The following is a 27939-nucleotide window of genomic DNA, read 5'->3' as shown; positions in this document are numbered from 1 at the left end:
CAGAGGTGTGTGTGTGTGTGTGTGTGTGTGTGTGTGTGTGTGTGTGTGTGTGTGTGTGTGTGTGCTGACTCACTGGGATGCGCACCCCCTCCCTTTTGTGCTGAAAGTTTGTAATGACCATTGGAAATGAAGTGTGCACCCCTCCCCTCAAAAGCTGTTTCCGCCCCTGTTGTCAGATCAGAAAACAAAACCACGAAATCGCGAGAGCGTGACATCTAATCTTCTCGCTAAGTGGATGGTGTTTGTGCGCATGCGTAATACCATACGGCTAAGACGCATGCGCACGTTATTAGTCTTGTGGCCATGCTACATGCATGGTCTGCACACCATAGTCACCATATAACACAATCATGCTTGAAGATGCAGTGTTAAAACAAACAAACAACCAGATAACCAAATAAAACAAATCAAATACCCCAAAATTCCAACAAAACAAACGTCGACATTGCGAGAACGTCCCTTACACTACTCCATACTAAACTACATGGACCTTTTTTTCATTTCGTGTCTGGCCACTTATCAGTCAGCGCCCACGTTAACGTAAGTGCTTGACACCTGACTATGACGCACTGGGATTCTACCCTGCGATATGAACCCTGACAACTTGGTCTCCAGGAAAAGATAAATACAGCTACGAGTTGTTGCTGTCGCACTACTTTATGTCAGAGAGGGGGAACACGTTCCTCAAATGTTTTGTCAGGACTTCAGTTAAGGTGAGTGGACAAATGAGTGAGTTAAGTTTTATGCCGCTTTATGCATTATTTCGGTTATATGGTTATCCGCTGTAAGGCCAAACAAAAAAAATGTTGTGGTTCCGATTACACCTCTTTAAAATTTAGGGTAGGTAAGTTGGTAAAAAAAAATTAATATTTTTTTTTAGACGTAAAGTATAAACTAATAACACAATTTTCAATGTGTAATTGTTTATTTAATCAAGCTTGCAGCCATCATGTCGACTTTCTCTATCAGAATGACAGATGTCTGTTGGTGCCGGGGGAAGAAGTGTTATCTGAAAGCTTATTTTATTCATACCATTTGAAACAAATAGGGTTGGCACCAGAATTCAAGGGTCGGTCGGGTAATCGGAACCACAACATTTTTTTTAGGCCTTAGCGTGGTAGGAATGCAGCAATAATTACATTATGATTAAATACAGATTCTCTCGCTGATATGATTTTATTAAACATGCTTAAAAGTGGAGTTAAACTCCGCCAAGCCACTTGTACAGTGCCACTTGATTCCGCTGAGGCCATTTCAAAACATTGATTACTACTGCTGTTGATAGGCAAATAAATTCTTGAAACCATGGAATTTCTTTTGGATACCGAATACCTTCAGTGTTAATACTGACATCAGTCTGTTTGAGAAGGGCCAAAAAAACGTTCTTGGTACCAAAACAATTTCTGTTTTTATTCAGGCTACACTATTTCTGTCAAACGACCGACGCCTTATATCATGCCGTGCGCAAGTAAAAGCCTATTTTGTTTTCCTATTCAATGATAACAATTCACAGAGACCATAAATACTCATGACAAGGATCAATAACAGTAAATTATCTTTGTTTGTTTAGAACACAGCAATGGTCCTGCTGCTTCCTAGTTCCCCCCAGAGTCTGTTCAGACAAGCAAGAGGACAAAGTCAACGATATTGCCGCAATGGTAATTACTAGTAGTGAAAAATATATGAAACTTACTATGGAAACTCGAAATTAACGTTGTTGAGAATATACCAAAACCGTCTAGAGGCGCCAGTTCATGACAACACTGAAAAACCGTGCTTTAGATTGAATATACAGTAGCATTACGTGAAAATGCAACGGTAGAATTCTGTTATGACACTTGTACGGTGCAATGCTGTTAACGTCGGTCTTTTACGTCGTCATACTACCGCTACCGTTTAGCCCCAATGCATTGTGGGATGCTTTCACTCCTGCCAGCGCAATTGTACGTTGAGTTTTATTCCGCGGAAACGAGTCTTTCCAGAATCAGCTGCCACAAGACTGATCTGTTGGTAATCTTTTAAAAGTTTGTGTGTTGTTTAAGGCCACATTCAACGATATTCCAGCTGTATGTCGACAATCTTTAAATAATCGAGACTGGGCCAGACAATCCAGTGGTCAACAGCATGAACATAGATCTACGCAATGTTGGTAATTTGTACAGAAACGATGTCTAGAGTATACATACAGCTACGTCATTCACATTAAGGCTTTCCGTTGTTTGCTTCAGTCAATATTTTTGTTCTTGACAAAAGGACCCGTGAAGATACGGGTTAGAATTGGTCTTGGACTAACGGGATCGGGTGGTCAGGCTCGCTGACTTGGTTGACCCACGTCATCGTATGCCAGTTGCGCAGATCGATGCTCCTGCTGTTGATCACTGGATTGTCTGGTCTAGACTCGATTATATACAGACCGCCGCCATTTAGCTGGAATATTGCTGGAGTGCGGCGTAAAACTACTCACTCACTTGACAAATGGAATGACATCTTTGCAAAGAATGTTATTTCAAAACCTGTATTTTATGGCAGTTTGTCTGAGACATTATCGTTTATTTCGATGTTGTCAAGACACTTTTGTAAAAACAATACACATATACAGTGCGTTTGGAGCACACGTATTCCAGGATCATAGGCTTAAGACAAAGGTCAGTCAGGATCAATAGTTGGTCAGTCGCATGAATTTGACAGTCACATGTGAATGTATATACACCTTGTGTGCATGCAAAGCTCTTGTCAAACTAAATTCACAACTGCTTGCGAGCTTATTTAGATGGAATGAATTCAATTTATTGTCCTTTAAAATCATGCAACACCAAAATTCGAATAAATCAACAATCTCATCTCACATAAGCAGAAAAGTACAAGTATCAGAGTATCAGAGATTCCAGAATACTCAGTTCTTGAAGCAATAACGCCACTGTAACACTACAATAGTTCAAGATATTTCAAATTTCAAATGTTACAGTCTAAAAATTGTTATGTGCAATTAGACCCCGTCAACAGTCAAATTGTAAATTTATACAGAGCATAGTTAAACACCACACCGATATAACAAGAACACAAGTAAACACCTCACCGATTTAAATAGAACACAATAAAACAGAACAGAAAGTTAAACAGAACCTCGACTTACGGATATTACAAGTCATAAACTAAAACACATCATCCGCTTGAATGTCCGTGATGTAAAGCAATTTATATTATCTGTCAATAACACTTCATCTTCTTGACAAATAAGATTGGACACTGCTTGTTGACTTGAAGGGACTAAGAAGTGATTGTATATTTCCAATGAGTGCCTACTTAATCTCCACAATGACGGTATACTGACTACTAGGAATGCTAATTGATTATAATGTTGTGTCAACTTTAACATGACTGCACAAGTTGCGTTAGGGATACAAAAACGTATTTATGTCTAACAGTCCGTGTAACAAACACGTTATTTGACACCATTAAAACTGCACTTGAGTCATCATCCTTACCGCTTCCAGTCATTGTAACTACCCCGAGTCAAGGTATAGCGTCTTAGGCCATCTCCACATACCAGGTAAGTCCGTGTTACTTGGGCATTTTTTCTATCTATTTACTTCGATATATAGTTGGCCAAACACAGTACGTTTCAGTTAAGTTGTTGCCGTTGCATTTAAATTATTATTATACTTCTGAGCCCATGTAACAGAACACTGACCACGCAGCCAAAGTGGTTACTGGACAAACTAGGCAGATAAATACATGTGTGCGTGAATTCAGGCGATGTTTACTTATACAAACATAGGACACACACACAAAGAAAGAGAGAGGGACATTCATACATACATACTCACAAACATACATCCTTCCATACATCCAGTAATGCATACATGATTGCATATATAACATTACATACATACATACATACATACATACATACACACATACATACATACATACATACATACATACATACATACATACATACATACATACATACATACATACATACATACATACATACATACATACATACATACATACATACATACATACATACATACATATACATACATACATACATACATACATACATACATACATTACATTACATACATACATACATACATACATACATACATACATACATACACATACATACATACATACATTACATACATACATACATACATACATACATACATACATACATACATACATACATACATACATACATACCACATACATACATACATACATACATACATACATACATATATTACATACATACATACCATTACATACATCCTTCCATCCATCCAGTAATGCATACATGATTGCATATATAACATTACATACATACATACATACATACATACATACATACATACATACATACATACATACATACATACATACATACATACATACATACATACATACATACATACATACATACATACATACATACATACATACATACATACATACATACATTACATACATACATACATACATACATTACATACATACATACATACATACATACATACATACATACATACATACATTACATACATACATACATACATACATACATACATACATACATACATACCATTACATACATACATACATTACATACATACATACATACATACATACATACATACATACATACATACATACATACATACACATACATTACATACATACATACATACATACATACATACATAACATACATACATACATAACATACATACATACATACATACATACATACATACATACATACATACATACATACATACATACATACATACATACATACATACATACATACATATACATACATACATACATACATACATATTACATACATACATACATACATATATATATACATACATACATACATACATACCATTACATACATACCCATATACATACATACATACATTACATACATACATACATTACATACATACATATACATACATACATACATACATACATACATACATACATACATAACATACATACATACATACATACATACCATTACATACATACATACCATTACATACATACATACCATTACATACATACATACATACCATTACATACATACATAACATTACCTACCTACATACATACCTACCTACCTACATGCATGCATGCATGCATACATACATACATACATACATACATACATACATACATACATACATACATACATACATACATACATACATACATACATACATACATACATACATACATACATACATACATACATACATATCCATTCACATCCATACATACACACACGCGCGCACGCACGCACACACAGACACAGATACATTCATACATACATCGGTGCGCTTGTTACGGGAAATACGGTATATCTATACTACTATGATAAAGGTTCTAAAATTGCCACTGACGACGCACTGAATATAACAGCCATGATTCACGCCTTGGGAGTAATATGAGAATACAGAGCTTGATGCGACTTGTTAAGTTGTATGTTAAATTCGCAGCTAGGTCTGACAGTGTGAACACAAGTCACATGCTCAGAACAAGCGTTCTTGAAGTAACATTGAACATAGCGTCAGGTTTCGTCATACATACCTCAGTAGTTTACATTTAGAAGAGACGGCATAATGGTGCAACACAGGCGTCGTTTCGAGGATCTATATTCCCGCGGGTAAATATAGAAAAAGGAAAAACCCCGTTACTATATATAAACACAGACGGGAGTTCCCCGTGAGTGTTCGTTTCTTGGAACAGTGCGTGATTGGCTGCGCGACAGGCGACCGTGACATTGCGCCTCAATCGTATCCAGACTAATTCTGTTTTGTCTGTATTTGGGGACTTGACCTCAATTAGGTAGGTGATAACGGTATTCTGCATGCCTATTGGCGGTGTTAGGTATTAATGTGTCGTGACAGCGTTCCTGCTGCCCAGAGTTCAAGCACGACTGTACATCGTAATTAATCCTTTAGTCTAACAGAGGCCATCACGTGCAACCGAATTATTTATGCACGATACAGATTCAGTGCATGTGAATCTTCTTGTGTTTATCGCAACTTTAATGTGACTTTCAAATGATTGTATATCAAAATAGGTTGTGTTCGAGTTGGGTATATGTGTCACTTATAGCGGACGCGTCACACTTGAGCACGCCATGATGTATCATTAATTTATAACCCATTGTTAAGGAAAACGTTCGGAACATTCTCGATGTTGTTTCACAGTACTGTCTGACGAGCACAATGTCCGTCCGCATTAGCTCGGATGAGGTCGATAGTAGTGTGCACTACATTTAAATGGTATAGAATATTACTGTCTACGTTGTAATATCGTGTGCACTATGTTTTATTGATTATTTTAAATACTACAAGCTACGTTGTAATATGTAATATCCTGTTGTAGGGGCGGATCTAGCATATTGAAGTGGGGGGCGTCGAGTGGGCTGGTGTAAGATGACTCGTTCTCGCCGGCAGTTGCAGCAGGGATAGAATAGGAAAGGGTTGAGACTCGTGCATAGCATTCCATACAAATCATACGTTTATAAGACACATGTTTCTTAATTTTCTCATTACTTAAAGCAGCTTGAGAAAAGTGTTACAAACACTTTAATCATGACACTACCTTGTGACCTTTTTGTGACGCATGAACACGACCAATAATCATTTAAGTGTCGGTTCACAGGACCATAATTATGTTTGTCAACGCAAGCGATGTGTTTATGAGGATACTTTGAACAGCAATGCTCTGGTTGAGTGGTTGTACGTAACGACTCATTGCGTGTCTGTTTCTGTGGATTCAGTGGAAATCAAAAGCATGATCAATCAGCAGATAATTCAGAAAAACGTTTGGTTTGTTCTGACGTTTGGCTGTTTGAAGGTAGGGGCGTTTGGGTAGCTTTGTGTTTCTTTCCGTCTCAAGGTCAACGATGTTTGGGATGACTAGAAAAACTGCGGTGATGTTCATGATTCTAATGAGTTAAAACAACTATTAAAAATAACAGGCATGAAATCACTTAAAGAAGAGGCGGTGGGGTAGCGTAGTGGTTAAAGCGTTGGCTCGTCACGCCGAAGACCCGGGTTCGAATCCCCACATGGGTACAATGTGTGAAGCCCATTTCTGGTGTTCCCCGCCGTGATGTTGCTGGAATATTGCTAAAAGCGGCGTAAAACCAAAACTCAGTCAGTCAGTCAGACTTAAAGAAGACCCAAATTTTCACAATGCAGTAAACCGCCTCCTTGGTGTAGTCGTTAGAGCGTCCGCCCGGAGAGCGGAAGGTCGCGGGTTCGATCCCCGACCGCGTCATACCAAAAGACGTTAAAATATTGTACTTGTTGGTCCCTGCCTGGCGCTCGGCATTAATGGGTACAACAAGGACTGGTCGGCTCGGAGTCAGTATAATGTGTCTGAGTGGGGTATTCATGCTTCACTGCGGCATGGTATCTCAGTGGGCTAGCACTATAAAACCAGCTTCAGTCTGGGCTAGTACAAGCAGTCGCACATACACATACACACGCATGCACGTCGTCATATGAGCGAAATATTCTCAAGCAGGACGATAAACCCAATTTCACCTCACCTCACAATGCAGTATGTTCATCTTCTGAAGCATCCTTCTTTCTAATTCCAATTATCTCTTTTCTCTTATTTCAACCATTTCGTTTTATGGTTAAATGTTCAGATCGTAATGGTGCTGTGGGTTCCTGCAGAATTTGAAAATAGTACTGTCTCCTCTCATTATTTACAGTCCGCCGCCATACTGCTGGACAATACCAATGTCATGCTGGGTTTTCTTTACTTTTCCCCTATGGAAGAATAGAGGGGGCAGGTCAGGAAGAAATTGTGTTTTTCCTCTTGTGGAAGAATAAAGAAGGCAGTTTAGGTGGAAGAGCCACCCTATTCTTGAGAGTGAGTGAGTGAGTTTAGGTTTACGCCGCACTCCGCAATATCCCAGCTATATGGCGGCGGTCTGTAAATAATCTAGTCTGGACCAAACAATCCAGTGAGCAACATCATGAGCATCGATCTGCGCTATTGGGAACCGATGACATGTGTCAACCAAGTCAGCGAAACTGACCACCCGATCCCGTTAGTCGCCTCTTACGACAAGCATAGTCGCCTTTTATGGCAAGCACATGGGTTGCTGAAGACCTATTCTATCCCGGATCTTCACGGGTCCTTCCTTGAGTGATTCGGTTGTTGTATTACAGGTCTCGATGGATAGAAGCAGGTGCTGTTCCCGGGACAGAGAAGCCAAAGATACCAAAGAACAATCTAGTCAGACACATGCGAGCTTAGAACAGAATCAGCCGTTACCCGCTGTTGAAGTTTGCGACACACTATCAGACACCTCAGTGTCGGACAGTTCAGTCTGTATCCATACCCACAGTGAAGATGGAGCAGATGCTACAACACCTAAGGTTGTTTCTTCAGTTGACTGCGGGCTGGACACGGATGGCGAATCACCGGAAGTAACACCAGAGCAAGGCCTGCTGGGAGCTGAGGGTCATGGCGGTCTGGCTGACGATCAGTGTGCACAGCAGGACGGTGTCATCGAGGTTACACTGCAGCATCCTATACCGTAAATACTGTACTGACCAATATCCTGGATCCCGTTGCTCAAAGCTATTTCAGCACTACGCCGCTCCAGTAATCCAACATAGGCTTAAGATAGTCTTTCAGCTTCGATCTGTTGAACAGTACCCTGGACAAACCGATTTTACTGCTATCATAAGATCAGTACATGGTCCTATTGCAAGGAGCGATTTTACGTAAAGACTAGAGTAAATCTTAAAGCATCAGAGTTTGAATCGCTGTAAAATCACTTTGTGCAAGTTTGTCCTGATTGACTTCAGTTTAAAGCTTTGAGGACAAACATGGGTAAATGAGCGAATGTTCTGGTGGTTGGGTATTTGTTCTCAAGAATGTTTATTGAAAATCTTGTTCAAAGTGTGATAGTAATACATATTATAGCTTGTGCCAGCCGCTCTTTCTTACTCCAGTTAGAGCTTTGAAGACTATGGAAGAGTATGTGAGTCGGTGGCTGAGCGAATGGGTATGAATCCCAAGTCTTGATATACATTCTGTATAGCTTAATCGTGCAGCCATGATGCTTTCTTCTAGTGTGTTATAGAAAGTACCTCCTTTACAGAAAAGGGGGTGGCAAAAGGACTCCCTTGCAGAGTTCAGACAGCGTTGAGGCGGAGTACCTCCAGTCAGCAAGTGAGCTGTGTACCAGTGAAAGGCCAAGAAGCTACAGCAGCTCCTTCAGTCATTTGTCATTGTCCTCCAGTCTGCCAAGATCATGTAAGTGGGGACTTTAGTCACTTTCATAGTCACGCAGATTTTGTTGTTTGTTTACTCAAGCGAGAGCCACACAGATATGTAGTAATGAAGTCAGTGAGGAATGTAGTCAGTGAGATACATTCTCTCCTTATTGCTGCATACTCCGTAGTTTTGTGGACGAAACATCAGTTCAATGAGCGGAAGGTGGGTAGATTAGTCCTCTTTGAGTGAGTGAGTGAGTGGAGGTTTTAGCAATATTCCAATATCCCAGCACACATTGTACCCATGTGGCGTCTTGAACTCTTCGGTGTAACGATCGAGAGCTTTACCCACGAGGACCCCACCGCCCCAGTCATCTGGCGGGTTGTACTGAGACGTTAAAATATGGTACTTGTTGTTACCCTGCCTGCCGTGTAGCATTAATGGGATATTATACTGTGTCTGAACTGGGTAGTCGTGTTGAACTACGGCCTGAAATTCAGTGGGTTTACTTCATGTACAAAAATGTCATGAGGCCTAACTGGTACATACAGACAAAGATATTACGATAGCAAAATACAACATCCCGATACCTATAGTGATAGGTATATATACCTATATAGTCTACAGGGACGGTGGGTTAGTCTGGCGGTTAAAGCGTCCGCTCGTCACGCCGAAGACCCGGCTTCGATTCCCCACATGGGTACAACGTGTGAAGCCCATTTCTGGTGTGCCCCACCGTGGTATTGCTGGAATATTGCTAAAAACAGCGTAAAATTAAACTCACTCACTCACTCACTCTGTAGCTACGACGAATATGCCATAATGATTCATGCGTGTTGTTCTTGCCCACGTACATGCGGGAAAGACATATCCGATATTGTTAAAAACGGTTTGAAGCTCGAATAGATCTCCATACACAAGTGGAATATTGTTAACTCTGAACGCTGTTACAGATGACGTGTTGATCAATGGTCCTCACCAAGAAAATTACCAAAGTTAATTTTTTATTTTACCTTCATAATATTTTGATATTAGAAATTATTTTACGTCTGTATAATTACTCTCTTACTAAAGAGGTAATTTGAGTTTGGGTACTTTTATTAACACTGAAGTCTGATGAATCAATTTATTGCTGAACATTGAATTCCCCTTTTTAAGTGGCTGTAGAGCCAAGCTGTAACCACCCATAATGCCTAAGGTATGTTGTATATTTCCATCACAATTGTCTAGATACTCTCACTGTCTCCGGCCATGGTATTTCCTCTTCTATCCAGTCCATACTGAAGTATTGTAGCACTAAATGAAGCAAGTTAGATTTGGCACTGGTTCATACTGGCATAGTTTCTATCTAAATTTAGTGTCTACATACAATCGAATAGTTTAGACAAACCGTTAATCAGTGTTAAAATACTTATTATCTTTCCTCACACATAAATGTAGTTTTCTGAGCGCTCTTCTAATAGTTTCAATGTACCGGCTGACAAGAAGCGAGTAACATTCTCTCTCGGTTACCCGCTAGGAATGCCGATCTGTGGGAATTCATTTGGTGCCTCGTGTTTGTAGTTCTTTATCTCGAATAATAGAGTCACGTATGATACACGGAAATTGCCGCTGTTTCGCGATTGCATAATCGCGGCGACGGAAGGGAGGTAACTCTAAATTTGTTTTTCTTGTCTGCTAGAACCTATGTCATCTGAAAATCTAGTATTGGCTAACTGCCTAACTCTGGTAGTCCTTATTTATGATCCGACACCCGTGCTTCTAACAGTTCAGAATTAACTATGAGGTGTTCAGTAAGATAAACACGTTGTTCACTGGTCCCTTCGGGCTCGGGGACATAACAAACATAGTATGTACATCAACCCATGTCCCCGTCGTGACCAGTGAACAACCTATATTATAGATAACATAGTGGATTCAGTCGGTGCTCAAGTTGGTATGAAGTTTCTAATGTCTGCAGGATTGAATGTAATTGCTGATGGTACATTACTTTGGTACCTCCTGTCACCCCTCTAAGTACATGTTACTGAGTGAGTGAGTAATAATATTCCAGCAATATCACGGCGGGGCACACCAAAAATTGGCTTCACACATTGTACCCATGTGGAAATCGAACCCGGGTCTTCGGCGTGACGAGCGAACGCTTTAACCACTAGGCTAAAAACCCCACCCCCACCCCACCCCACCCCCAAGGTTACTGCGTCCTTGACATTTCTGCTATGTTTCAGGTGACTTGTGCCGAGCTGCCGACAGACTCCTCCTCTGCAGCCACAGCAAGGACTTCTGGTACTCCATTAGAAGCGACACCTGTTGTGAACGGGTATTTCATATTTTGTTCTGAACGGAATGTTATGTGTTGGTTGTAAATGTGTATGGACATGTTATGTTGTGAACGGGTATTTTGTGTTTGCTGTGAATGGATGTTTTATGTTTTCTTGTGAATGAGTATATTCTGTGTTTGTGGTGAACGAGTATATTATATGTTTGTTGTCTACGGTAGTAATGTTATGTGTTTGTTGTGAACGAGTATATTAAATAATTATTTTTGTTTGTTGTCTACGGTAGTGTTATGTGTTTGTGGTGAACGAGTCTATTATGTGTTTGTTGTCTACGGTAATGTTATGTGTTTGTTGAGAACGAGTATATTAAATATTTATTTGTGTTTGTTGTCTACGGTAATGTTATGTGTTTGTTGTGAACGAGTATATTATGTGTTTGTTGTCTACGGTAATGTTATGTGTTTGTTGTGAACGAGTATATTAAATAATTATGTGTTTGTTGTCTACGGTAATGTTATGTGTTTGTGGTGAACGAGTATATTAAATAATTATTTGTGTTTGTTGTCTAAGGTAATGTTATGTGTTTGTTGTGAACGAGTATATTATGTGTTTGTTGTCTACGGTAATGTTATGTGTTTGTTGTGAACGAGTATTTCATATTTTGTTCTGAACGGGAATGTTATGTGTTGGTTGTAAATGTGTATGGACATGTTATGTTGTGAACGGGTATTTTGTGTTTGCTGTGAATGGATGTTTATGTTTTCTTGTGAACGAGTATATTCTGTGTTTGTGGTGAACGAATATATTATCTGTTTGTGGTGAACAAGTATATTATGTGTTTGTTGTCTACGGTAATGTTATGTGTTTGTTGTGAACGAGTATATTAAATAATTATTTGTGTTTGTTGTCTACGGTAATGTTATGTGTTTGTTGTGAACGAGTATATTATGTGTTTGTTGTCTACGGTAATGTTATGTGTTTGTTGTGAACGAGTATATTATGTGTTTGTTGTCTACGGTAATGTTATGTGTTTGTTGTGAACGAGTATATTATGTGTTTGTTGTCTACAGTAATGTTATGTGTTTGTTGTGAACGAGTATATTAAATATTTATTTGTGTTTGTTGTCTACGGTAATGTTATGTGTTTGTGGTGAACGAGTATATTATGTGTTTGTTGTCTACGGTAATGTTATGTGTTTGTTGTGAACGAGTATATTATGTGTTTGTTGTCTACGGTAATGTTATGTGTTTGTTGTGAACGAGTATATTAAATATGTATTTGTGTTTGTTGTCTACGGTAATGTTATGTGTTTGTGGTGAACGAGTATATTATGTGTTTGTTGTCTACGGAAATGTGGTGTGTTTGTTGTGAACGAGTATATTAAATATTTATTTGTGTTTGTTGTCTACGGTAATGTTATGTGTTTGTTGTGAACGAGTATATTATGTATTTGTTGTCTACGGTAATGTTATGTGTTTGTTGTGAACGAGTATATTATATAATTATTTGTGTTTGTTGTCTACGGTAATGTTATGTGTTTGTGGTGAACGAGTATATTATGTGTTTGTTGTCTACGGTAATGTTGTGTGTTTGTTGTAAATGAGAATATTAAATAATTATTTGTGTTCGTTGTCTAGTTGGAAGAGCATATCTGTTTGATTTAATAAATTATATCAAAATTAATAAAACAATTGAAAAGGTTATATTGTACATTACTTTTATATATAGTTGGTCATATATGTTTCAGGTTTGGTCAGATTTCCATGACAAACTGAAAGCAACATTTCCTCAAGATCCAGCGTTTAAAGGGGGAAAGGCCCGTATCATGCCCCTCTTAAAGTCACTGTTAGGAGTGAATGGTGAGAGAGTGTGATTGGTCTAACTCTTCCTTGAGCATTTACAGTTTAAATGCGACTTCTCATTCCAAAGTGAAAGGATACCTTAAAGTTCATATATATTTAAACGTTGACACTTTGATCATAACCGCATGGCGACTGTTGGCCACCTTTCTTGTAGATTAATAGATTCATGCAGATTAATAGATGGTTTCCCAAGCATACAGGCATGAATAATAAGCACTAACTCAAGTCTTTCTAGAAAGTCTCCTCTGATGCCAAATGGCATTAGATACATCAACTATTTAAGTGGCCATACCACATTTGTTTGTTTGTCATAGACGTATAATTGTACGAAGGAATGGAGAATGCTCAGTGACCCATGGCAAGACTTTTTTGTTGATCTTTGTCCGAGTAGGGGTCGGCGGTAGCCTATTGGTTAAGGCGTTCGCTCGTGACGCGGAAGATTCCTCAAATGGGCACATTTCTGGTCTCACCGCCGTGATATTTCTGGAATATTGCTAAAAGCGGCTTAAAACTAAACTCACTCACTCACCCATTGACCGAGGATCCCATCTAAATGGTGATGCTGTATAATATATGCTTTATAGCGTTAATACTGTGCTGCTGAATTTGTAATTGTGTAAGCACCCAAACGTTTACTGCATGTAATGATGGCTGGTTGGTTTGTTGTTCGCCGCACTCAGCAATATTCACGCTATATGGGGGCGGTGTGTAAATAATCGAATCTGGACCACACAATCTAGTGATCAACAGCATGAGCATCAATCTACGCAACTGGTATACGATGACATGTGTCAACCAAGTCAGCGAGCCTGACCACCGGATCCCGTTAGTCGACTCTTACGACAAGCATCTGTTACTGTAGATCAATTCTAACCCGGATCTTCACGGGTGCATGTAATGTAATCAGGACAGACTGTCTCATCGTGATTGGGCTTTAGTTGCCTAGATTGAATCAATTTCATTTCCCTCGTATGGCTAGAATATTGCTGACTCAGCATGTCTAAATTTGGAAAATTATCTTTTCAAGTCTCGAAATTCAAATGAATATTTGTTTCAGAATCTCTGGAAAAAGTGCACATCAAGTCATTTTTGCGAGTGATCAAATTCATCGGTCCCTTCAGAGCCGAGCAAGACCGATGTGTTGTCCTTAAACAGGTAGAAGTTGTGTATTGCGACATGTTTGATGATACGAGAGAAGTTTCCTGTGTTGCTGAAGACCAATTCTAAGTGCTACTATTTGTATAAATACAATTTTAACTCTTTAACGTTCATGTTCCGCAAACAGAAGATATTTAGTGGATGACAGTTTCTTTCGTCTATCATAATGCGATGATCATATTCGGTTAAGATGAGAAAGCAGATGTCATCCATAAATATTTTGCCTTCACTTTTACTTACGCAATCCTAAATATACAATTGGAGGGATATTTTGTTGTAGCTTGAAGATCTTCTTGAACACTCATTCATCAAGGATCCTAAAAACAGGAAGCAAAAGATTTCGTAAGCATCTTCATACACGTTTTGAGATATATGCAGATAATTTCGTTCACGAGGAGAAATGGCGAGTTGAAATGAAGTTTAAGGTAGCGCCCGTTATTATTGAACTCATATTGAAGGACATTTCAAAATTTGTAGCATGATCACGGAGGTAGGTATTTCTGTCAATTTCAAAGTAGTGTCTTTCAAATTTCTTATGTTCAGAAATGTAACAAACACAAACGCCCAAGTCCGTTGCAGCGAATTTAAATGGCAGGATCCGCATAATTAAGACTAAGCCCTAATATTCCAGCTGGTTCGCTGGGCCTCTGTCAAGAAAGGATGCTGATGCGAAATTGAAGGAGAGACCAACCGGAACTTTCTTGATCAGGTGAATGATCAGATTATTATGTAACGATAAAAGCATAATGAAAACATTAGAACCACATGTGATATATTTGTACCGGCGCCAATAATGATGAGTATCCTGATATCGATTCTTCGTTATCTCGATTCTCGGGTTACTAAACATGTGTTCAATACTTAATGTCTGTTCACTATAATGATGATGATGGTGATGATGATAAGCAAAATGTGTGTACTTATATTGCGCTAGATTCCTTAAGTGTAATTTGATGTTTCTATAATTTGCGGTGTTATTTTTCGTTCGAATATGTTTTTTCAAATGGTGATGCCATAATAACTGTTATTTGAACATTCCACAGATTGAGCGAGACTCAGAGCGAAGAAGGGAGTTTTTCATTAGCTCTTGTCATGGCGGACGAGAGTCTCTCACTTCATCATAGAGGTAAACTTATTTAATATGACCAATGCCTGGATATTACTTGAAACTAATTGTTATACATAATACTAGTATTGCGCTTCCTGATATTAAAACTTGTTGAATATAAATTTACCAAAGAGCGCTTTGGGTAGCATGGTGGTTTAAGCATTCGTTCGTAATGCCGATAACCAGGGTTCGATTCCCCACATTGGTAGATTGGTAGATTGGTGTGAAACCCAAAATGGTGTTCCAGGCCGAGGTATTGCTAAGGTAGTCCTATCTGTGACGCAGGATGAGAAATGGTTGCAACATGTTTCACTGTGATGGCTTAAATATGCGACAGTTTATTTTTTTCTAGAAATTCTTTTTTCAGAATTGATCTATCAATATACTAAACGAAAATTGCAATCCATGAGTCAAATATTATGACCGGAGTAGGGGTTGGGTGTAACTCTGATATCGCAATCTTTTTATCAATTCTATTTTCCCGGTTTGATGGCTGTATCAGTCTGCAGAACTGACTGACTGAGTATGGTTTTATATCGCTTTTAGCAATATTCCAGCAATATCACGACGGGGCCCACCAGAAATGGGCTTCACAAATTGTACCCATGTGGGGAATCGAACCCGGGCCTTCGGCGTGCAATCTGCAGAAAGGGCTGATCTTTTGTTTATAAGTTGATTAAGGAGTGTGCACATAAAATTGCCACTCCGTGTCAGTGAGTTCATAAGATGTGGCCAAGCCTTTTTTGTACAGCCTTCTTATTATTGGGCAGGGGTCTTTTTCGCACACAGCTGTCACATAAGACAACACACAAACGAATGTAGAATCCGTTTTATCTTCATTTGCAAATATTACTGATTTCAGGGACACCCGTCAGAAGCCATTCATTCCAGCCCCTTCAGCTTAATGCTGACTTTCCGGGAAAAGAGGTATTCTAGTTTACCTGAACTAGTAAATACCTTTCTCTTCAAGGAAGAGATATCGGGAGAAGGTGAGGAAGAAAATGCGACCAGGTGTTCCAAAGTATGTCCTGGTCTGCCATACAACCATATCATCAACGGATATAAGAAATGAAAGTATGTTGCTAAATGGACGCCATTGCTGTATACAGGCTTGTTCAGTGCTTGCCCATCCGTGTGATGAAGAGCCTGCCCTGCCTACTCAAGAGAAGATAAAAAAAATCTGCTTCTTTCACGCGACTAAAGTAAATATGTGTTGTCTACTCACAGGAGGAAGTTAAATATCATCCGAGGTTTTCATATTATTAGTTAATTCGTCTCGCCTTCTCAGAGGAAGTTAAATACCATCCGATACTTTCATATAACTATATGTATAGTTAACTTGTCATGTCTTCTCAGAAGAAGTTAAATACCATCCGAGGTTTTCATATTATCAGTTAATTCGTCTCGCCTTCTCAGAGGAAGTTAAATACCATCCGATACTTTCATATAACTATATGTATAGTTAACTTGTCATGTCTTCTCAGAAGAAGTTAAATACCATCCGAGGTTTTCATATTATCAGTTAATTCGTCTCGCCTTCTCAGAGGAAGTTAAATACCATCCGATACTTTCATATAACTATAGATAACTTGTCACGCCTTCTCAGAGGAAGTTAAATACCATCCGATACTTTCATATAACTATAGATAACTTGTCACGCCTTCTCAGAGGAAGTTAAATACCATCCGATACTTTCATATAACTATAGATAACTTGTCACGCCTTCTCAGAGGACGTTAAATACCATCCGATACTTTCATATAACTATAGATAACTTGTCACGCCTTCTCAGATGAAGTTAAATACCATCCGATACTTTCATATAACTATAGATAACTTGTCACGCCTTCTCAGAGGACGTTAAATACCATCCGATACTTTCATATAACTATAGATAACTTGTCACGCCTTCTCAGAAGAAGTTAAATAACATTCGATGTTTTTATGTTACTATAGTTAATTTGTCATGTCTTCCAAGCAGAAAACGTTACATAACTTCCGATGTTTTTATATCATTATAGTTAATTTGTACATATTATTCTATTAGACATTTTCACAAGACGTTAAATAACATTCGATGATGTTACTATAGTTAATTAGAATTTGGTGTGTGTGTGTGTGTGTGTGTGTGATGATTTTTATTGTGAAGCATGTACAATGTGAATGACCCCCAAACATTTATCTACAAAATAAGTGACCCCCGCTGCATGTCATGTACAAAATCAATGACCCCCCTCCACTTCCCATAATTTTTGAGCATAATTTTAAGATATTTTTATGTACAAAGATGCTGACGCACACACACACACACACACACAGTACGTGTGTACAAAATTGCTGACACCCCACCTCCCCAGAACAAAAGGGTGAAACACACACCACCGTCCACCCCAATCCCCACCCATAAATTATAAACGGTCCCTTATGTAGAAAATACAAACAGCATAACTAAAAAATATAATATTTTCTTCTTGACCAAATTATACAGTACAATACGATATGTGGTCACGGGGATAAAATGAAGCACACATAATGTTTATTGTGAATTTACTCAAACATGATGGTTGGAAATGGCAGATTTAATATATGAGCATTATCACGTTAGTCTTCTCTTATGCTCTCCTTGCCCTGTTAAATATTAATATTACATTTGATATTATAAGTGGAATGAATCAAGAGCGTAAGACTTTTTTGTTGAGGAATTTAGCAATATACAGCTTTGCTGGCGTGTGACCGTCATGTATGTCAGCTGAAGATACATGTTCATATCTTAAGATGTCTAAGGGCAAGATAGGGTAACCGTCAGCATCGTCATCACATTTGGAGCCATGTTGATACATCATCATCCTCGTGATCAACCATACTATCCTAGTGATGGTATAACTACTGAAACCGGTATCAAGCAAGTGATGATGTAGCTACTGACACTGTTATCAACCAAGTGATGATGTAGCTACTGACACCGTTATCAACCAAGTGATGATACTGACACTATCTGATGACCGTAGCTACGACACTGTTATCAACCAAGTGATGATGTAGCTACTGACACTGTTATCAAGCATGATGTAGCTACTGACACACAGCGTGATCGATCAAGTGATGATATAGCTACTAACACCGTGATCAAGCAAGTGATGATGTAGCTACTGACACCGTTATCAAGCAAGTGATGATGTAGCTACTGACACCGTTATCAAGCAAGTGATGATGTAGCTACTGACACCGTTATCAAGCAAGTGATGATGTAGCTACTGACACTGTTATCAAGCAAGTGATGATGTAGCTACTGACACTGTTATCAACCAAGTGATGATGTAGCTACTGATGTGATCGAGCAAAGTGATGATATAGCTACTGACACTGTTATCAAGCAAGTGATGATGTAGCTACTGACACTGTTATCAACCAAGTGATGATGTAGCTACTGACACTGTTATCAACCAAGTGATGATGTAGCTACTGACACCGTGATCAAGCAAGTGATGATGTAGCTACTGACACTGTTATCAAGCAAGTGATGATGTAGCTACTGACACCGTTATCAAGCAAGTAATGGTGTAGCTACTGACACTGTTATCAAGCAAGTGATGATGTAGCTACTGACACCGTGATCAAGCAAGTGATGATGTAGCTACTGACACCGTGATCAAGCAAGTGATGATATAGCTACTGACACCGTGATCAAGCAAGTGATGATATAGCTACTAACACCGTTATCAAGCAAGTGATGATGTAGCTACTGACACCGTGATCAAGCAAGTGATGATGTAGCTACTGACACCGTTATCGAGCAAGTGATGATATAGCTACTGACACCGTGATCAAGCAAATGATGATGTAGCTACTAACACCGTTAGCAACCAAGTGATGATATAGCTACTAACACCGTTATCAAGCAAGTGATGATGTAGCTACTGACACTGTTATCAAGCAAGTGATGATGTAGCTACTGACACCGTGATCGAGCAAGTGATGATATAGCTACTGACACCGTTAGCAACCAAGTGATGATATAGCTACTAACACCGTGATCAAGCAAGTGATGATGTAGCTACTGACACTGTTATCAACCAAGTGATGATGTAGCTACTGACACCGTGATCGAGCAAGTGATGATATAGCTACTGACACCGTTAGCAACCAAGTGATGATATAGCTACTAACACCGTTATCAAGCAAGTGATGATGTAGCTACTGTCACCGTTATCAAGCAAGTGATGATGTAGCTACTGACACCGTTATCAAGCAAGTGATGATATAGCTACTGACACCGTTATCAAGCAAGTGATGGTGTAGCTACTAACACCGTTATCAAGCAAGTGATGATATAGCTACTAACACCGTTATCAAGCAAGTGATGATGTAGCTACTGACACTGTTATCAACCAAGTGATGATGTAGCTACTGACACCGTGATCAAGCAAGTGATGATGTAGCTACTGACACCGTTATCAAGCAAGTGATGATAGCTACTGACACCGTGATCAAGCAAGTGATGATGTAGCTACTGACACCGTTATCAAGCAAGTGATGATATAGCTACTGACACCGTGATCAAGCAAGTGATGATATAGCTACTGACACCGTGATCAAGCAAGTGATGATATAGCTACTAACACCGTTAGCAACCAAGTGATGATGTAGCTACTAACACCGTTATCAAGCAAGTGATGATGTAGCTACTGACACTGTTATCAACCAAGTGATGATGTAGCTACTGACACCGTGATCAAGCAAGTGATGATGTAGCTACTGACACCGTTATCAAGCAAGTGATGATATAGCTACTGACACCGTGATCAAGCAAGTGATGATGTAGCTACTGACACCGTGATCAAGCAAGTGATGATATAGCTACTGACACCGTGATCAAGCAAGTGATGATATAGCTACTAACACCGTTAGCAACCAAGTGATGATGTAGCTACTGACACCGTTATCAAGGAAGTGATGATATAGCTACTAACACCGTTAGCAACCAAGTGATGATATAGCTACTAACACCGTTATCAAGCAAGTGATGATGTAGCTACTGACACCGTTATCAACCAAGTGATGATGTAGCTACTGACACCGTGATCAAGCAAGTGATGATGTAGCTACTGACACCGTTATCAAGCAAGTGATGATATAGCTACTGACACCGTGATCAAGCAAGTGATGATGTAGCTACTGACACCGTGATCAAGCAAGTGATGATATAGCTACTGACACCGTGATCAAGCAAGTGATGATATAGCTACTAACACCGTTAGCAACCAAGTGATGATGTAGCTACTGACACCGTTATCAAGGAAGTGATGATATAGCTACTAACACCGTTAGCAACCAAGTGATGATATAGCTACTAACACCGTGATCAAGCAAGTGATGATGTAGCTACTGACACCGTTATCAAGCAAGTGATGATGTAGCTACTGACACCGATATCAAGGAAGTGATGATATAGCTACTAACACCGTTATCAACCAAGTGATGATGTAGCTACTGACACCGTTATCAAGGAAGTGATGATATAGCTACTAACACCGTTAGCAACCAAGTGATGATATAGCTACTAACACCGTTATCAACCAAGTGATGATGTAGCTACTGACACCGTGATCAAGCAAGTGATGATATAGCTACTAACACCGTTATCAAGCAAGTGATGATATAGCTACTAACACCGTTAGCAACCAAGTGATGATATAGCTACTAACACCGTTAGCAACCAAGTGATGATATAGCTACTAACACCGTTAGCAACCAAGTGATGATATAGCTACTAACACCGTTAGCAACCAAGTGATGATATAGCTACTAACACCGTTATCAAGCAAGTGATGATGTAGCTACTGACACCGTTATCAAGGAAGTGATGATATAGCTACTAACACCGTTACCAAGCCAAACTTGCTTCATAACGGTGTAAGTAGCTACACCGAAACGTTGCTCATATTAATACTAAAGACGTTGTATATTCATAGAACCCTCCCCATTGTTCATCACACCAACTTCTAAATGCCACTGAAAGAAGGAAATAAAGTATCCATGTTGTATGAGCTATGAATCTATGCACGGTTGAGATTATGATGTAAATTACCTTTCGCCGGCTGTGTTCAGATAAGCCATTCCTTTTAGAAATTACGTCGCATATTTTGTGTATATTTCCGTGTGTACAACTCAAGTTGTATATTTTCCTTTTCGTTTCAAAATGCAATGACATAGAGTGTGTTTAAAACCTTTAGTAGGGTACAACATCAGTGTCACATTTTAAAAGTTACACCACCCTGCTAAATTATCCCCAAAAGCAAATTATAAACGTCATTTCATCAGAAGCCCTTGTGCTGTGACGATGAACAAATCCATCATACTTTGTTGAAAAGGACAAGACTCAGAATTCCAATATGGATGGCACGGCGGCCACATTGCAAACGCTATTCATTGCCATGTTAGTCATTTCTGTTAATAATACATTTGTTACGTTCCCTGGAATATAGTTAGTTAATTGTTGGATTCAATGCATATCTACTCATTTTTTGTTATTTAAAACCACGACGATGTTGTTCACTCAAACTTATAATCGTCCTTTAACTGTCTCCTGAACTGGCAGACAGGGAGGGGTGAACTTGGGAATGTGTTTCCACGTATGGTTATGCTGATCAGCAGTAGTGATACTGTTCAGCATTCGTGAAGAACATCACTGACTTTGGTTTCAGATATGTTCAGTGACAGAACTTTGACAGGTGAGCTACAGTGCCCCGGCACCATATTTTTCAACAAAATGAGTAAATATTTTGTCACATTTAGAGACTACCTGGAGAATGTGGACATTCAAACACTAAAAATGGCAGTAAACATCAATCAAAAACTATGTTGTTGATCGGGGAGAGCAGAATATTTATTAGAAGGATTCAATAATTGTGAAAATATATTCCCGTAACGGTAACGTTATGTATACAAATATTCCAATCTGTATCACACATTACTTCAGTATTTATTTTTACGCACAATCGCCGTACCTATGTATTGTTTATAACATGTACTTGTGTTGCCTCGTGATATTTACATGTATTGGTACCGTTGCACAAAGCGATCTTAGCGCTGATAAAGGTGCGGTCACATCTTTCGGTTCTGAACGTTGTTCGACTGGACCGTAGTGATTAACGTAGTAAAACGTAGTTTGATCATAGTGTCATGTTACCACGGTGTACTACGATCAGCACAACGGTGCAGAAGGGTCCATTACGGTCTACTTGGGAGAACTAGGGTCGATCACGTTCAAACTACAGTACCAGTAGTGTCTTGGCATTCAAGCTATCCTTAGAGATATTTTGAACATGTTGAAATTCTTTAGGCCTTACCACGACCAAAAAAATCATGGGTTTGCTGAAGCTCAAAGTACGGTCATAACTACGGTGATCTACGTTGAACTACGCTTAAATACGTCTAACTACGTTTAACTAAGGTCAAATATGGGTTTACTACGGTCTAATAAGTTCATCCCCCACTACGGTCAAGTACGTGCGTGTCCGTAAGATGTGACCGCCGCTTAAGGTGATTGTAACTCCCATACCCTATACCTACCTTAGGACACTTGCAGCGCTATGGTAGCTTTGTACAAGGGTACACTATTGTTTTTCTCAATAGCTGTGAGAAGCATTTCATATATCAAATGTGTTTGTGAGTTCTTATCAAAATAGGTATTTGCTGTGTATTTTAGAAGATGACAGTATAATAAGTAGGGTGTGATAGAGACCCCTTGCTGTTCTGGTCATCTGTATTATCTTCAGACATCATGTATTGATGTAACGTCGGCACTTTCTAACTATTGCATTTTTCTTTATTCAAAAATCAAAATGACTGACATTTGTTTTGAAAAATATGTTCTAATAAGCCATGAGTAATGCATGTCTTTATGACCCAATATATTTTTATGGGAAGCTCACATATAGAATGGAAACAGATCTGAGTTGGAACTGGTTTTCAATGCCCTGGAGGCGACTGGCGGGATAGGGTGGCTGGCTCGCCCACTTAAACATCAATGCGTCTATGAATGCAAATGGTCGACACGACATGTCATAGGCCGTCGTCACAAAGTTGGAATGTTATTAAGTGCGGCACTAATAACAGCAAACAAACAACATACAATACGAAAATCTACAGGAAAACAAACTGGTGACAAATCGTTTTGGCGCTTGGGTCCGTATTACACGTTCATTATTTTACATAATTTTATTTGATTTTGATTTTTAAATTATACGGTGTTGTTATTAACTATGTTGATAAATATCTATCGAACTTCATTTTAAACATGATAAACATATTGTTCACAAGGAAAATGATAAAGCACAAGTTTTCCCCATTTAGATCGTGTTAATGGACGGCAATGGTGATATTTGATTCCGTTTGGTTATAAAATGCTTTGTTGCTGTGACGTTTAGCATATGAAATATAAAGAATAAAGCAAACCTTTCCTTATGACGTTTATTTCATTCTTCAGTCATTTCCCACAGTTAACAGACTCGTGCTTGTTGATGACATCCGTCACATACATACCCCAGCATGCGTGTTGATGACTTCCGTCACATACATACCTCAGCATGCGTGTTGATGACATCCGTCACATACATACCCCAGCATGCGTGTTGATGACATGCGTAACATACATACCCCAGCATGCGTGTTGATGACATCCGTCACATACATACCCCAGCATGCGTGTTGATGACATCCGTCACATACATACCCCAGCATGCGTGTTGATGACATGCGTAACATACATACCCCAGCATGCGTGTTGATGACATGCGTAACATACATACCCCAGCATGCGTGTTGATGACATCCGTCACATACATACCCCAGCATGCGTGTTGATGACATCCGTCACATACATACCCCAGCATGCGTGTTGATGACATGCGTAACATACATACCCCAGCATGCGTGTTGATGACATCCGTCACATACATACCCCAGCATGCGTGTTGATGACATGCGTAACATACATACCCCAGCATGCGTGTTGATGACATCCGTCACATACATACCCCAGCATGCGTGTTGATGACACCCGTCACATACATACCCCAGCATGCGTGTTGATGACATCCGTCACATACATACCCCAGCATGCGTGTTGATGACATCCGTCACATACATACCTCAGCATGCGTGTTGATGACACCCGTCACATACATACCCCAGCATGCGTGTTTGAAGATAACGTAAATCAAGCAATGGTTAGATGAGTGAGTGAGTGTTGCTTAACGTGACATTAGCAATTTTGCAGCTATTCGCGACGAATTTTTTTTATATGATGATGTAATAATATTGTAGCAGCACCATATATCTTAACTTAAGTTAATGACGGACATTAGCAATTTTGCAGCTATTCGCGACGAAATTGTTAAATGTTGATGTAATAATATTGTGGCATTTATCTTAACTTAACTTAATGGATTCTGAGATTATAGGACGCATTCTACAACCCTACTAGTCTCACGTTCACAATTCTGTATAATTCTTCTGTTCCCCACTCGAGTTGCCAAACCGATTCAATCTTCAACAAATGATGAAGGGCTCCATTCTCCGGATATTTACGATATTTTTCGAATGACGTATTTCCCGAGGGAATAACTTTTACGTTTGTTACTTGTCTGCTTTTTTGTACGTGAAAACTGAGAGAAGCACATGTAAATGCCTAACTGTTGTATTTGTACCGAGTCGAACCAAAACATGCTTAAGATACACCAATGTATCAATATAACCAGGTGTGCTGTGGCCATTCGTTGACCACCATTCTTTTGGATGACACAGGTCTTGCTCGTTTATGTTCCTCGAGCTCGGAAGATAGGTCGACACTCTTCCCTCCTGTCCACCCCCTTCGGTATCGTCATCTTTGACATCGTTTTCAGTTATGTCTGCACAAAACTGGTGAAACAGCAGAATGGGTGTGAAGCAGTGTATAAATCCGAGTATGTAGAGTATGGGATTCGAACTCAAGATCATCCTTGAACAACCTTTGCAGTTTTTTAAACCACTCTGCTACGCTCAGCCACATGAAGGCAAAATAAAAAATATACGTTCAAGTCATGATTTGATGAATGGGTGAGTAAGTGAACATTGCATAACGCCGTATGTGTCCGTGGTGAAATAGTTCCCTCGGTCAAGGCTTTGCTATAACAGGTATTAGGCGGCCTAGTGATTTTTGAACAGCGTCTCGGAAGTTGTACTGCAATACATAAACAGTGTGCTATCGTCCTTCAATACGAAAAGGGCATAAAAGTTTATCTGCGCCAGGAAAAGCCGTTCGTGTATAAATGTGTAGTGTTTCTGCTTATGGTCCGGTTGTCTGTCATAACTAAATAATAAACATTAGATATTTTCATTGTTCCTGATAAAGGGCGGTTATTAGAATGTATTTTGTGAAAAACACTCATTTTTTCAAATTTTTACCCCCTGGCCCCCTCTTGGGGGGTCACGGCACTACAATTACCCCGCACCCAGACTACAATAAACCATCGCAAAATCTGTTCATGCTTTAAGTATAGCTGTAACAATAATTTTGATCATTTTAAAGCTATTGAAACAAAACTACCTTCTTAAAACAATTGCCAACCAGAAAGTGTAGAAAAACAGCTGTAAAGTTTTATTTTTCCCTTAGACGCAATGCATTTCTCAAAGTAAATGTCTTCCTGTACCTGTAACTTATCAATAAACCATAAATATTTGTATAGATCCTGATAGAAAGCAGTTATGAGAATGTATTTTGTGAAAAAAGCAAAAACTAATTTTCCCAATATTTTTCCCACCCTGACCCCCTTTGGGGAGTCACGACTGGAAAAATCCCCCGCACCCAGCCTGCAAACATCTGGAATTTGAATGTACACATAATAAGCTTTCAAAAAAATATAGTCTTCAAATTCCCGGAGGTTGGGGTGTGGGGTGGGTGTGGGTGGGTGTGTGTCACCTATTTCAGCCCATGGACTATAAGTGTATGTTCAGGTTTGAGAGTTACGATCAACAAAGCGTTAAGATCACTTTGTACACCCTTACCTCAGAATGAGCAGAATGTTCCAGCGTTGTATTATACAGTGTCCGAATATGAGACGAAATCAATCTTGTATCAGATAAACAAACATCCTGTATCCTAAACCGATTGTGTTCATAAAGGATGTGTTTGTAGGCTTGTAGATTTATCATCAAAGTGGGTTTTCACATTAAGATCTACAAGGATGTAAAGCCCTGTACGTGAGACACTGAATATGGGGGAAACAATTTGTAATCCATGGGCATTGTTCTAACAGTGAATGAAAAGAACACTGTCATGTGTGTTTAAAGTGAACCGTCTATAAAACAGTCAGTATTTGAAACCAGCGAATTGTTAACTGCCATAAATCTCTGCCCTATCAAGATAACGTGTCGAGCAGGAAGGAACGCTGACGTTATGTAATAGCAGTACAAATTAGTAAAATACATGTACAGGACTGTTATACATACGTGCACAGAAATAGTGACGGAGGTCTGAGACTGTTTGTTAAGGATAGCCTAGGCTCCCACCCACCGTACCCCAACACAGGGTATATACTGCTCGCACTTTGTTAAGGATGACAAAAATTCACAACTTTACTTAAACGTAGATTTATCATTTGAAATTGTATCCATTTAAAACTGGATAAATAATAATACGGTGACCCTCCTTTGGGCAAACAGTCACTTTAATCTAGTAACCTTATGCGCTTGATACATGAGTAACCATAAAAATGGTTCTCATGGCACCAATCAACCATTTTGCAAATCATGGAACGAGTCACTGACAAGTACACAACACCTGTCAATGGCAGGTATGGGATCCACAAGATGAAATGACACACTGAAACCTTGGATCCATGCTTACAATAAGCTAAGATATTTAAACCAAATTTCTGTTGAATCCATGATTTGATCCTTAGCCAAGTGTGAATAGTATATTATTTGCCAAAGAAAGGACTTTACTGGTGTGAGGATAACTGCCGTATAGGGGGCTAATACCACCGGCAGATCCATACGGGGTAGGATATATGGGTAAGGGTGGACTGTACAGATTGGGGTGGGTGCGCACTCGACCTTTTTTCAGACACGTCACGCGGTCGTGACGTTAGTGACATGCATCTCTCTTTTTTTTCAAACAGGCTCGCTGACTTGGGACACATGACATCGGTTCCCAATTGCATAGATCGATGCTCATGCTGTTGACCACTGGATTGTCTGGTCCAGACTCGATTA

The 27939-nt window shown here is 39.3% G+C and overlaps 1 protein-coding gene across 1 annotated transcript; it reads left to right on the top strand.

Moving 5' to 3' along the window:
* Positions 1-610: 610 nt before the first annotated feature.
* On the top strand, positions 611-17913 carry LOC124263253. Its single transcript, XM_046697844.1, has 11 exons — positions 611-713; positions 1571-1658; positions 8220-8590; positions 9161-9315; positions 11505-11596; positions 13304-13415; positions 14476-14573; positions 14857-14918; positions 15208-15285; positions 15620-15702; positions 16547-17913. The coding sequence occupies exons 2-11, from the start codon at positions 1656-1658 to the stop codon at positions 16618-16620; spliced, it is 1128 nt and encodes a 375-aa protein (XP_046553800.1). The 5' UTR covers positions 611-713; positions 1571-1655; the 3' UTR covers positions 16621-17913.
* The last annotated feature ends 10026 nt before the right edge of the window (positions 17914-27939 follow it).

Source organism: Haliotis rubra, unplaced genomic scaffold, assembly GCF_003918875.1.
Source record: "Haliotis rubra isolate DU_JTF1 unplaced genomic scaffold, ASM391887v1 Scf875, whole genome shotgun sequence".
NCBI lineage: Eukaryota > Metazoa > Mollusca > Gastropoda > Lepetellida > Haliotidae > Haliotis > Haliotis rubra.
The sequence above is the reverse complement of the archived record's forward strand: the minus strand, read 5'-3'. Positions and strand labels throughout refer to the sequence as shown.